At 43.1% G+C, this 13,194-nt stretch overlaps 1 protein-coding gene across 1 annotated transcript in view; it reads left to right on the plus strand.

Annotated features, from left to right (window-relative positions):
* rad51b (RAD51 paralog B) overlaps positions 1-13,194 on the plus strand; it is a 117,814-nt gene that overhangs the window by 36,350 nt on the left and 68,270 nt on the right. Inside the window, exon 8 of the mRNA XM_080743986.1 lies at positions 11,771-11,889. Within this exon, the coding sequence (XP_080600112.1) occupies positions 11,771-11,889 (119 nt within the window). The remainder of the gene's footprint in view (positions 1-11,770; positions 11,890-13,194) is intronic.

Here is a 13,194-nt window from a genome sequence, read left to right on the forward strand (position 1 = left end):
AGAGGCAATTATTGTTCTTTTTACTCCACTAGAAGACCACTACAATTATTTGACTACTTTAGTTACTTTAGTTACTTATATATAGATCCAAAATATTGTATTATAAAACATACATTAACCACTTCAACCTCCCTATTTTATACATAGGTTATTTGAAAATAGATCTGCTATCTTCACACATTTTAATTCTTTCACTTTTGGTAGTGAAAGTATATTTTGATGCCAATACTTTTGTACATTTGTACTCAAGTAAGATTTTGAACACAGGCCTTTTACTTGTAACTGAGTATTTTTCATATTGTGGTATTGCTACTTTAGTACTTGTAAATAAGTAAAATATCTGAGTACTTCATCCACCACTGCCAGTGGTCAACCCCTAACTACTAGTGGCTGATTTATTGTTAGTCTCACTCCAGTGCAGTGTCTCATACCAAAAATAGACAATCTACAAGCTCAACAATTTGTCCCAGAGCGCCATGTTGTGAGCTTGTAGATCTCACTCTTTATGGTTGTGAGACACACAATGCGCAACCAAGCATACTGTACATCAGGCTTAATTCATGCCACAGAGCCCTCCATTATGGATGACAATTTTGTAAACTTGCACACGTGGACTGTGGTTAAACAGGGTTAAACATATAGCATGATGTCATATTTATGCAAATTAACACTGCAGTGCACATCACAAGCCTTGGAACAGTATCATACTCTATATCATTGCTGTCTGGCAGAAAACTCCTATCTCCATAATTTATACTTTTTGTGTTTTTTCGTAAATTAATGCCCCATACTTGAGCATACTTCAGTGTCACACAGATCACACAGATCACGCAGATCTACAAGCTCAAACCGCAGCTTGAAGTGGCACGTTTTGAACTTGTAGATCTGCTATTTTTTGCCATTTCAGAATTTTAATCCTGAAAAGTAACAGTTTTGGAATATTTGAGGTTTCCCCCCGACAGAGACGATGTGCAGCTGACATCAGTAGCCAACTTGAACGCAGCAAAGCCAGCCCTCTCATTACAGACAGAGATTACAAGGTGGTGAATACTGTCCAAATAAAGTTAAACAGTTATCTGTCTTTCTAGAAATGTTTTCCACTGAGCCGTGTGGTTTTCTAGATGTCTCTTTATCAGCTGTGGTTTCAGATCAAAAAGCCCTTTTGCTTTTGTTTTTACCAGAATGAAACTTGACACTTGTTTTGAATATTATAGATTTTGTGGTGGTGGCTATCAACATTGCATATTTGATACCAACAGGGTAAAGTTAATGTTCATTTTGCAGCTCTGGAAGAGTGAATGTAGTTAAGCTGTCACTGCCAACACACACACCAATGAAATGCTTGTAGAACTAATTATTAATGTGTTACATCCAGTCTGAGGGCTGCAGAGGGTCACATGGTTAACCCTTTGAACATCCCATCACTGCTCTCCAGTCTCCATACATCAGGCTGGAAGCACCATACATCAGACGCACCACAATGTAAACAAGCTTCAATCAATCAAACAAGCAAACAAACCACAAGACAAGGACAATCCCTACTTATTCTTATGGTTACCAATACCAAACTATTCTCCCTTGGAGCCCACCCTTCTTACGATCGGCTATTTTAAGCAAAAGCTTTCGCCACAATAACGGAAAATAGAAAAGAGACTAGTATAGAGCCCTGAGGGACTCCTCAACCTTAAAGCATGATACATGGTAAATGGTGCATTTATATATCGCCTTTTTCCAAGGCGCTTTACAGAGATTGTGCATTACATTAATCCATTCACACACACATTCATACACCAACGGTGGAGGAAACCAACCTGCTCATCGGTTGCAATTAGGGGTTATAATTAGGGGACACTTTCAACACTCTGGGGGAGCCCAGGATCGAACTGGGAAACTTCCGGTTGCCAAACGGCCACTCTACCCCTGAGCCACTGCCGTCCCACAATGAGTAGTACAACAATAGTTGCTCCGTTGATTTTGACATTTCTAATCCAAAATACAGTAGTCTCCTCATTGACTTACACTAACAGCTCTCATCACTTTTTTAACACATAAATAAGCGCACACAAACAGATTTTTGCCAACATATAACATCACAAAACCCTGTATGGCATTTTTTGTATTTATCCATTTTCTGTGAGCATATTCTTGCGGGCCAGAGTGGACTGAAAGGGAGAGCAGCTGAGGAACAGACAAAAGGGAATTTAAACCCTCTATAATTGGTAAAAGGTACTTATAATATACGTACTCTGTACAGTCTTTTTTTTTACTCTATCAGATGTATTTGCCAAAAAATTGCCGATCTACAACGCGTCACAACGCGTCACAACGTGACGCGTTGTGAGCTTGTAGATCTGCTATTTTTTGGCAAATGTCCCGCCCCAGGATAATGGATTTTGAATATCGTGATAATATCGTAATTCGTGATTTCTTTTGTCGTCACAATAATCGTGATATGACATTTTCATATCGTCCCATCCCTAGTCTTGAGCTAAAAGGTTTGGGAACCACTGGTATGGCATTCTTTTTATTTTTCTATTTTCTGTGAGCGTATTCTTGGGGGCCAGAGTGGACCGAAAGAGAGAGCAGCTGAGGAACAGACAAAAGGGAAGAGATGCCGAGATGTGATTTAGTTGTGTTTATGAGAGCCACTTCCTCTGGCTCTCGCTGGGGGACCTCTCCCTAAAGCTCACTATCAGATGTCATTGATAATGTTTTATCCATGCCTTTTTTTTTCCATAAAGAGAAACGAAACACCTCCTCCAAGATGTTGTCGATTCTGTCGACGGGGCGCTTTCAAGTCGGGGGGGGGGGGGGGGGGGGGTTGAATTAGGGATGGGACGATATGAAAATGTCATATCACGATTATTGTGACAAAAGAAATCGTGATTTACGATATTATCGTGATAATCAAAATCCATGATCCTTGGGCGGAACATTTGCCAAAAAATAGCAGATCTAGAAGCTCACATCGGGTCGCAACGCGTCGCGTTGTGAGCTTGTAGATCGGCTATTTTTTGGCAAAGACATTTGATAGAGAGTGAAAAAAAGACTGTATCAAGTATGTATATTACAAGTACCTTTTACCAATTCTAGAGGGTTTAAGTGGTACCGGATATGCAGCTCAGCTATTAAAAGGTGAATATAACCCAGTGCAGCATGACGGAGGATGATATCACGATAAATGAAATCTCCACAATACGATTATCGTGAGTGTTTTTTATGACGATATACGATAATATCGCTTATCGTCCCATCCCTAGGTTGAATATCTTTAACATTTTACACTCAAACTAAAATGTTTGTCAGTGGTTCTCAACCTTTTTAATTTCAAGGACCCCCAGTTTGACATCCACTAGCCGACAGACCCCTCATTTGATAATACACTGTTAAATCCTCAGTGTAAATGCAACTCTGAGAGTTTGCAAGCTCTCAGAGTTACAGACCCCGTAAGGGACCATCTTGGGCCCATGGTGGTCCCCGGACGCGACGTTGAAAACCAGATCAGATGTCAATGATAATGTTTTATCCATGCCTTTTTCCGTAAAGGGAAACAAAACACCGCCTCCAGATGCGATTCCCCCGGCGGGGCGCTTTCAAGCCGGGGGTTTCAGAGTCTTTTAACATTTTACGCTCGCACTAACTTTTTACAAGTTGGGAGGATAACTGGCACTCTTATCCCGAGTTGTTTGAAACGAGGATAAAGGCAGGATGCCGTAAGCCTCTATGCTTACAGTTAGTTCACCAACATCACAATACAACAGCCACCCAGGAGGATAAGGGTCAGTTCAAGTGCCAAGACTATATACCCGCTGTACGGTATGACAACCGCTGCACCAAGCGACATGTTTTGAACTTGTAGATCAGCTATTTTCACCACTTTGGGTCCCAGGCGAACATCCAATTCTCTTTTTGGGTCTTGAGCTAAAAGGTTTGGGAACCACTGGTATAGATTTATATACAGTAGACTTACAGAATGCAGTATACAGTACATTCACAAGTTTATATCTCTTTTCTTTTTTTTCTGTCCTGTGTTTGTTGCGACCGTCAGGTCGCAGTTACTATCAAAACCTCCACCGGCTGTTTGTCTGTCAGTCTGTCTGTCTGTCTGTCTGTCTGTCTGTCTGTCTGTCTGTCTGTCACGTCACACATCACACTTTTTCCCTACTCATATCTCCGCCACCGTTGCCCCTATCCATGCCAAACTTTGCACACACACTCCTTGGCTGCCAAACCACAACCTCCACCTCTCATCTCCATTCTCACATGGCCCTCTTCTAGCGCCACCTTGAAGCCGATTCTTGCAAAACACATTTTTTGACACTGCGCCTACAGATTTTGCCCTAAAATCACGCAAAGCGGCACACAGTATGTCTAGAGTCCTGTCATCAACATGGATCTGTCCCATTTAGCGCCACCATCAGGCCAATTTAAAACACATTTTTGGACACTGCTCCTACAGATTTTGCCCTGAAATCACGCAAAGCGGTGTATACAACATGTGACCTGGCGGTCGCTTATCTCCCGATTAGGGAGTCTTACTGGTTTCATACTGTGATGTATACTGCCATGAGAACTGAATTCCCCTTGTGGGATCAATAACGGTCCATCTATCTAACCAAATAGGTTCACGAAAGAGTGAAGTGAGACATAACATGGGGGATGAGAGTTGAGAGTCAGGTTAGGTGAATGTTCATTATGTTTGTTGTTTTTTATTAGGATCAGGGCTATAAATCGCTCGGCGTAAACGCCCGGCCGAGATCCAACCATCATCATCATCATCATCATGTCTTCTCTTGTCTCTTCATCTTATTCCAGCTGCAGTAAATTATATACTGTAGACTTACTCGGGGTAGTTCTAGGGACCAGTGGGAACTGTGGAGGGGGTGGGAGGAAATGATGCGTACGCATGGAGGAGAAGGTAGAAGCTGGACAAGAGTTGAAGCTCCTCTACAAGCTCATTGTGTTGCAACGCTATATTATACAACACTGTTGTATAATATAGGCTTATGTGGTTAATCGGAGTAATCAATTTAGTTGATTATAAATATTGTTCACGTTAATTAATTTATATACATTTACATACTGAATGTATAATGTAATCTTTATATATAATGTATGTATAATGTGTAGTCGTAATGCCAATGAATTCCTCCCCGCACCCATTTCTGTGCACTGCTGTGTATCCTACTGGCTCACCTGACCAGTGAGGAGCCCCCACCGAGAAGACGCAGAGCCTCCGTCCCAAGCCTCTATCATAGTCCAAGATGAAGAGCTATCACCTCACCCCAGTGTAGTTTTCTAGCTATCACCTAGGCTTTGTTATACATTTTTAGGTGATAACTAGAAAACTACAACACGGTGAGCTCTTCACCTTGGACTATGATAGAGGCTCCACTCCTCCTGCCCAACACTCCCCGCTGACAGTATTCGAGCAGTGACAAACACTGGCCGATTTTGTGTTAACTTCGTACATACTGTACAGTAGACACTCGGTGAAGCTGGATGCGCCGCGGTGGATTCGAACACCTAGACTCCACAGAGGTGGAGGTGGACTTTACCATAGCACCAGCCTGATTGATTGATTGAAGACTTTATTAGAAGTTTGCATAGGAAAAGGTACAGTTTTATGACAGACGGATAGAACACAGTACTATGCAGTAGATATAGTCAGGAAAAAAAAGGAAAATAAAAAAATAAAAAATAAAAATACAGTGCAAAAATATATATACAGTAGGAAAAAAGAAGGGTCAGGGGAGGGTAAGGCTGGGCTAGGTTTGTTTTTACCAGTTGCGAACGGCGGCCGCCTGTAAGTGGTTTTTCAGGGTGATTTTAAAGGATGCTAAGGATCCACACTCCTTTAAGGCCTTCCGTAAGGCATTCCACATTTTGGTGGTATAGCAGAAGAACGAGTTTGACCTGAGCGCCCGATAATTTGTTTTTAATTGAAAATGACAACAGTTACAGGTTTTAACTGGTAAAGTTAACATTGGAATTATCTGTGTGAGTGAGAGGACGGATGAGCAGCAGCAGCTGTTGGATGGGTGGAGGAGGGGTGAGCAGCAGAAGAGGTGGAGGGCAGCAGTATATTCAGGGGTTTGTTCAGTGTTTGTGTTGGAGGTGGAGCAACAGGCTGATAACAGCCTCATGTCCTCCAGGGAACCGAGAGGGAGGTCTGAGCCACATGCACATTGTTTAGTCTGCATCTCCATCCTCCTGCCTTTTACTCTCTCTCTCGCTCTCTCTTTCTCTCTCTTGCTCTCTCGCTCTCTCGCTCTCTCTCTCAGTCAGTGGTGGAAAAAGTATTCACAAGTAAAAGTATCAGTACTGCAAGCTAGAAACGCTCTGTTACAAGTAAAAGCCTGGAATTCAAAATTGACTTGAGTGAAAGTACAAAAAAGTATTGTTGTCAAAATGTACTTAAAGTACCAAAAGTAGAAAGTACTCATTATGCAGAATCTCATTTCACAAGTTTTCAAATTGTATACAAATCTTTTGGAAATAGCAAATCTACAAAACGCCTCTCAATTTTACGTACAGTACAGTACTTGAGTAAATGTCCTTAGTTACTTTACAACACTGCTCTTTCTCCCTTCAGTTCAGAGCGGAGATTCATGCGGAGATTCATGCGCTGTCAGCTCTGTCCTGCAGCTCCCATAGACTTCCATAGCCAAAACCAACGTACAGTTTGTTTGGAAAGCTTGCCACCGCTTCGACCAATAGTTCCAAACATTGAATCCTCATTATGGGCGTTGATTGGTTTAGATTTAAGACATTGGGTTTGCACTTTTTGCTGTCTTTTTAGGAGAAACGCAATTTAGTTTTCGCAGAAGGAAATGACAAATAAAGTAGTCTTGAAACCGCAGAGAGCTTGATGAAGCACTCAAGCACATGCGATACATGAACCACATGATCATGTTGCAGCGAGATCAAAGAGAGTCGTAACTCTCTCTTTCAACGGGTCTGGGGTGATCCTGAAGCTCACTCGCACACAGTCGATAACGAAACAACGAACTTTTTTTTTTAACAAAGACACGCTTCGCTATGACGTCTTACGTTTTTCAGACCAAGGACCCCTTAGTTAAGAGAGAGATGTAGCACCCCCACTACACATGTTAAATGTTCAGATATTTAACGACTTAAACCCTAAACTTGACCTTTGGTTGCTCTTTTTTCCTTGTGCACCAAATCTCTTTGGCTAATGTTCCCCCAAGAATAAGCATGCAACTTTTGCAAGTGTTCAAGTGGTTAATGTAAAAATGAAAAAAATAAAGTCCCTATAACATAAACATTTGACGGCCCCCCTAGGGGTCCCTGGACCCCTTGTTGAACACTCCTGTTTTAAACAAGCAAGTAAGCAAGTAGGTCGGGAGTGGCTTATTGTCGGTATCAGCCGGTAACACGCGGGAGTCTGTCCCCGTTACAATGCGCTAGACCCCTGGGAGATGGACTGCTGAGGTGGAGCGCCACACCTACCATCAGCTCCCAGTACTTGCCGCACGACTTGTCAAGCCGTGCTACTCATACGCTGAGTTGGCGGTGCCCGGAATCGAACCCATGACCTTGCAGTACAAAGGCGAGAGCTCTACCGACTGAGCTACCCGGGCACAAACAGTGACTCTGAAATTGCCGCCCGACTGGCTGTGATGGTGCGTCATAAAAAAAGGAACCCTATTCCTCTGCTTTTTCCGATGCGTTAAAATATTTGATGAAATCTCATCGGTTTCTGGGTGCAATGGCCATTACAGGTCCATTTCTATGCTCAGGATTTTGCAGTGCACACGACATGTACAACAACGATGCCCGACCTTTTTAGTTCACAGTCAAGTGACGAGGTCATGTGAAGCTTCCTTTGCTCAGCAGAACCAGTGTCCTGTATGAAAGGAGTCGAGGAAATAAAGCTCTCACTGCTGCTGCTGCTGCTCTGGTACTTGATCATAAACCTGCTGTTACAGTCGACCAGTTTCCCTTTTGCTGCGAGCACACAGGGCAATTTCTGTCACATGAAGAGCCCCCCCGTGCTCCTCGTGCACACGCACGTTTCCCCAGGAAGTTTTTAGAGGAACTGAGAGTTGCTGATGCTCACACTGATGAAGGCCAATCCCTGCTTAGCACACGGGGGAAAAAAATACCCCAAAAATTAAACATGAAGGACCAGGGCAGGTGGGTCAGTGGCCGATGAGTGTGATCAGTGTGAGAACCCAGGGGTTGTATAGAGGTTAGGAAGGGATGCACTGATTTATCGGCCGTACATACTGTAGGTTTTTGGACGATTCTCGCCTTTTTAACTGTCATCTATGGTTTAAAATGCATTTTTGAAATGAATCTGTATGATTGAATTTGTGCTAATTAAAATGAGATGAGGTCATTAAGATTTCGATTTTTCTCTTTTCCTGGCACAAGAGGGGAAATGAATAATAACAAAAAGACAAATTGGCCATACTTTAGCTATGGGCGAAATTGTTATTTTAAACATATCGGCCAATGCATTTTCAAATCGGTGCATCTCTAGGTAAAAGGGTCTCTGATCTTAAATGCTTGATCTCATTCTCAACATTATCTCCATATCGTCACTGTCGGGCAGAAACCTTGTATCTCCAAGCTTCAAATTTGCCCGTTTTTCGTAAAGTAAAGCCCTGCCCCATCACACAAAGCTGTCGCACAAAACTAGTGAAAATAGCAGATCTACAAGCACACAATGCCTTGCACCGCGAGGCGTTGTGTGCTTGTAGATACGTATAGGCCATTTTCACTAGTTTTAAATCATTTTTTAAACGATAACACCCAACAACAGCAATATAATTGCTCCTCTCTTAAGCGTATAAGATGGCACCATTTCTGTCTATTCAGGTGGTGGGCTGTCTCAGAGGTGGGCTTTGGACAGTTCAGAAACCTACCTACCAGCAGTGACATCATTGATCTGGATTCTAATAGAAAATACAACCTTGCTCTTCCTGGAGAGATAGCATGCTGAAAAGGAAGCCATTGATCTTGAATGAATAAAAAAAAAAAAAAAAAAAAGATTGATATTTTGTTTGAAATCACCAAACCTGCCAATGATGTTACTGGTAGGCAGGTTTCTGAACTGTCCACAGCCCTCCTCTGAGACACGGAGAGAGTACACAGAAATCGTACCATCTCATGATGAGCAGTAGTGAGGAATATGAAGATCAGCACCTCCACTATTGCACACAACACTGTATACTGTACTTACTGTACTCTGTACTCTGTTCTTGTTTTTTCTTTTTATCTTTTTCATACTTCTCTTCTCTGTAACTTTGTAAATAACCTTATACTGCTGTGCTGCCTCTGGGCAACACATTTTCCCCCTTGGGATAATAAAGGTATCTATCTATCTATCTATCTATGTGAAGAAAAAAAAAACATTTTGTACTGATCATAATATACAACATATTGCTGACAGGCCTGGAATCGAACCCGGGGCAATTGGGGACTCCTGCTCCAAGGCGGGCACCTGAAACTGGTGCTTAAGACTGGTGGAAACGCAACCAGAACGGAACCAGTTCTAGAACCAAAGTTATTTTGGTGGAAAAGTAGCCTCGGAAGTTATGGGGGTCCTAAGTTTGAGAACCACAGTCACGGTTCCAGGCTGGAACCATGAAGTGCAAGCCATTCCATTTCCATGTGGATGCAGAGATCCATATGATTAGGTATTTCACTTGTCCACATTTTGACAATGATGGATTATATCCTTGTAACAATAATGTCAAAAAACAACACTAAATGAATGTGAAAGTTTACTGCAAAAGAGCACACATGCTCATGCTACATCCTACCCTGGAAAGTGGAAACATAACGGTAATGGCAAAAAAAATGCATGGTCTCATCCTTGTGGACTTGTAACTTGGTTTTATAGTTGTCATGTGAACCGTGGGGGTCATAGTCACACAGAGGCAGCCAGAGCTGATAAGAGTATCAGGTGCTAGCCAGCTGTATCGCTCTAGTTAATGCTGTGTTGTGCTTCGGTCAAGCCTTGTTAAAATTCGGCGGGACAATACAGGACTCGCACAGCTGTAACATGTTGTCTGGTGACTTTGAACCCCTGTGATGAGCCGCCATGCAGGCTGAGTGCCCTCATATGGGTGTCCGCCATCATTGTTTTAATGCTACCCCAAGGAATGCTATTGGCTGCCAACGGTCACTTGCAACCGCAGGGATACTTGGGACATTGTCTTGAGCTTGCCGAAAATAAAGCACACGAAGAAGAATCATCACAAGCCTATGATCACAAGACCCTCCTACAGCATACCCTGCTTTAACATCAATTATAACATACAGTAAATTAGATCATATTTTCACAAAACGCATATCATGGTGATTGAAACGAGGCTTTAAACTAGTGACAGGAACCATAAAGTATTTATGACAATGTTTATTAAGGTAAGAAAATCTAATGTAAAAGTTCGGGGGGAATGAATGGAATCCTACGGAGAACATGTTGCTTTTTGTACCAGAACAGTGCAACTAGCGGCCAATCATAGGAACTTTTAGTTCTGTGTTTGCTTCATTTTAAATCCGGACAACTGGCCCCCTGATAGAAACGCAGACTTGGGATTGGATGTTCACGGCTTTGATTTCCTGCACCTGACAGGGACAGTGGTGTCTGCGTTGGAAGTAGTCTGGGATCACTTCACTTTTCGGGCTAGTAACCGGTCTGGAGCGGAAACCACAATACGTCATGTTGTAGTACTCAAAGACTACAATTTGGCCGGAACTATCCACCGGAAACAGTTTTAACCCAAAATAATTCCCCTGCGCTCAAGGACATACTTTTAGGGCCTACCTAATAAACTCCTTGATGCGGAGTAGTTTTGCTTTTGAAAAATTAGTTTGGTATAATGCATCTTTTAGTCCAACTCGTAGCGACTGGAAAGACTACACTAGGGATTGGGGAAACAAACGGAGGGAACCAAATCTAGTGGTTTCCGCCACGTTTGGCGGAAACCAAACGGCCTGTTATGAACGAACACCAGGCTTTCTCCCAGAAAGCCTGGTAGGCGAGGTTACGTTGGAAGTGAATGAGTAACTTATTCTAGAAAGAGTTTCTTGTTTCAAACAGGCTGTTAATAGTTGCAACAAGTGACACAACCACAGTTTTCCCCAAACACCTGCTTAGCACTACTATCTTAACCACTTTATATACCTAGCCCTATATTCCTCATTGTGTGAAAAATAGCCGATCTACATGCTCAAAACGTGCTGCATCGTGATGCATTGTTTCACCATTTAGGCATGGCATCCATTAATGGCATTCGTCAAGAATTTTCTTTGGGATTAATAACCTGTACATCTATGTATGTGTTTAATGAAAGCTGGACACAGTGATGAAATGCTGTTTTGCTGAGATCTAGACTTTAATGCAAACAATGTGTGTGGTGCAAACAAGAACGTCCATGCCAATGAACATTAAATCAAGATGATGAGAGCTCTCTTCTCTTGTAATCTGAGTGTGAGTTAATCCAATTGAATCCCTGAAAACAAAGCCGGTCATGTGGTTCAGGTGACTCAAAATATTGACAAACTCTCATAGACTCCAATGCATTCTGTAAACTTCCGGTTCAGTGCTTTGTCACTATTTGCCAACATATAGGTCTATGTTGAAGACCTGGCCCGATGAAGTCAATGGAGGTGACGCAACTCTCCTTAAATGGCTCTGGGGGGACCATGGCCTAATGCATACCAAATTGGGGTCTGCAATCCATGGTTCATAGCTCTGCTCACCTCCTCTGGTGTCTTGTCTTTTCCCCCCCAGGTTCCATCCCATTTGAAGAGGGGGATTCCGGGTATGTGACAGCAGCCCTTGGAAACACATGGAGTCACACGGTCAACACGCGACTCATCGTCCAATATCTGGATTCTCACCAGAGACAGGTGGGGAACTTTTACACTTTAAAACCAGTAAGACTCCCGGGAGATACGCGACCGTCAGGTCGCATACACAAACTTTAGAAGGCAATGGTAGCCAATCAGGAGGGGATATGCAAAATGGGACAGATCCATGTTGATGACATGACTTTAGAGATACTGTGTACCGCTTTGTGTGATTTTAGGGCAAAATCTGTAGGAGCAGTGTTCAAAAATGTGTTTGAAAAAATCGGCCTGATGGTGGCGCTAAATGGGACAGATCCATGTTGATGACATGACTCTAGACATACTGTGTACCGCTTTGCGTGATTTTAGGGCAAAATCTGTAGGAGCAGTGTCCAAAAATGTGTTTTGCAAGAATCGGCCTCATGGTGGCGCTAGAAGAGGGCCAGGTGAGAAATGAGTGTGTGTGCAAAGTTTGGCATGGCTAGGGGTAATGGTGGCGGAGATATGAGTCGTGCAAAAGTGTGACCTGACGGACAGACTGACAGACAGACGGTGGAGGTTTTGATAGTACAGGAACTGCGACCTGACGGTCGCAATGAACAATCAGGATTTTAGCTGTCAAGTAGGTTAGTCAAATAATCGAATTCATCAACAAAGATGAAGCCTTGGTGGTCTACGACTCTCCAAACTCGGGATCAGACAAAATAATCTCATGGCTCTAGTGTTAAAGAGAGAGATCGGTGCAAGAGAAAAGACAAAATAGAGGAAGAGACAAAGGAAGAGCGTTCCACAAGGACTGACGTGTAGGAAGAGGGGGGTTGAGACGAGAGACATGAGACGGACAGAGACAGAAAGGCAAGGCGGAACAAGGAAAAGCAGATGGGGAGACGTACTGTATTTGAGGGAGCGGAGAGACAAAGGTTGTTTTGTTTGTCAAACGTGTTTCCACAGAGGAAACCCAGTTTGCCGAGTGAACTCAAGTTACTCTACTTGAGTTCAGTTAAGTGAGAGCTGCTCTTTGCCACAGTGAGACGCAGTCATCTTCACGCCCCACTTGAACCGAAGAGACGTGCTCAGAGGGCATGCTCCAGTGTTATGCCTATTGTCATCCCCGCCTGAAACCCGGCCGCCGTGGAGTGAAACGCGAGAGCGGCACACTCTGAAGACTACAAAGGAAGCTTCAAGGAACCCTTTAAGGGGTTGTTATAGATGGCAACCACAGGGGAAACCCCCGACGGTTACCTGACTACCAGGTTTTACAGAGTGTTCCTAATCACAGGAATAATGACGGTAGTTCCATGAACCTCTGACGTACAGTGTACGGGAGTTTCTTGGAGCACTGGTTCCCAAACACTGGGTCGGGAC

This window comes from Nannobrachium achirus (genome assembly GCF_963921795.1).
Source record: "Nannobrachium achirus genome assembly, chromosome: 16".
In the NCBI taxonomy this organism is placed as follows: domain Eukaryota; kingdom Metazoa; phylum Chordata; class Actinopteri; order Myctophiformes; family Myctophidae; genus Nannobrachium; species Nannobrachium achirus.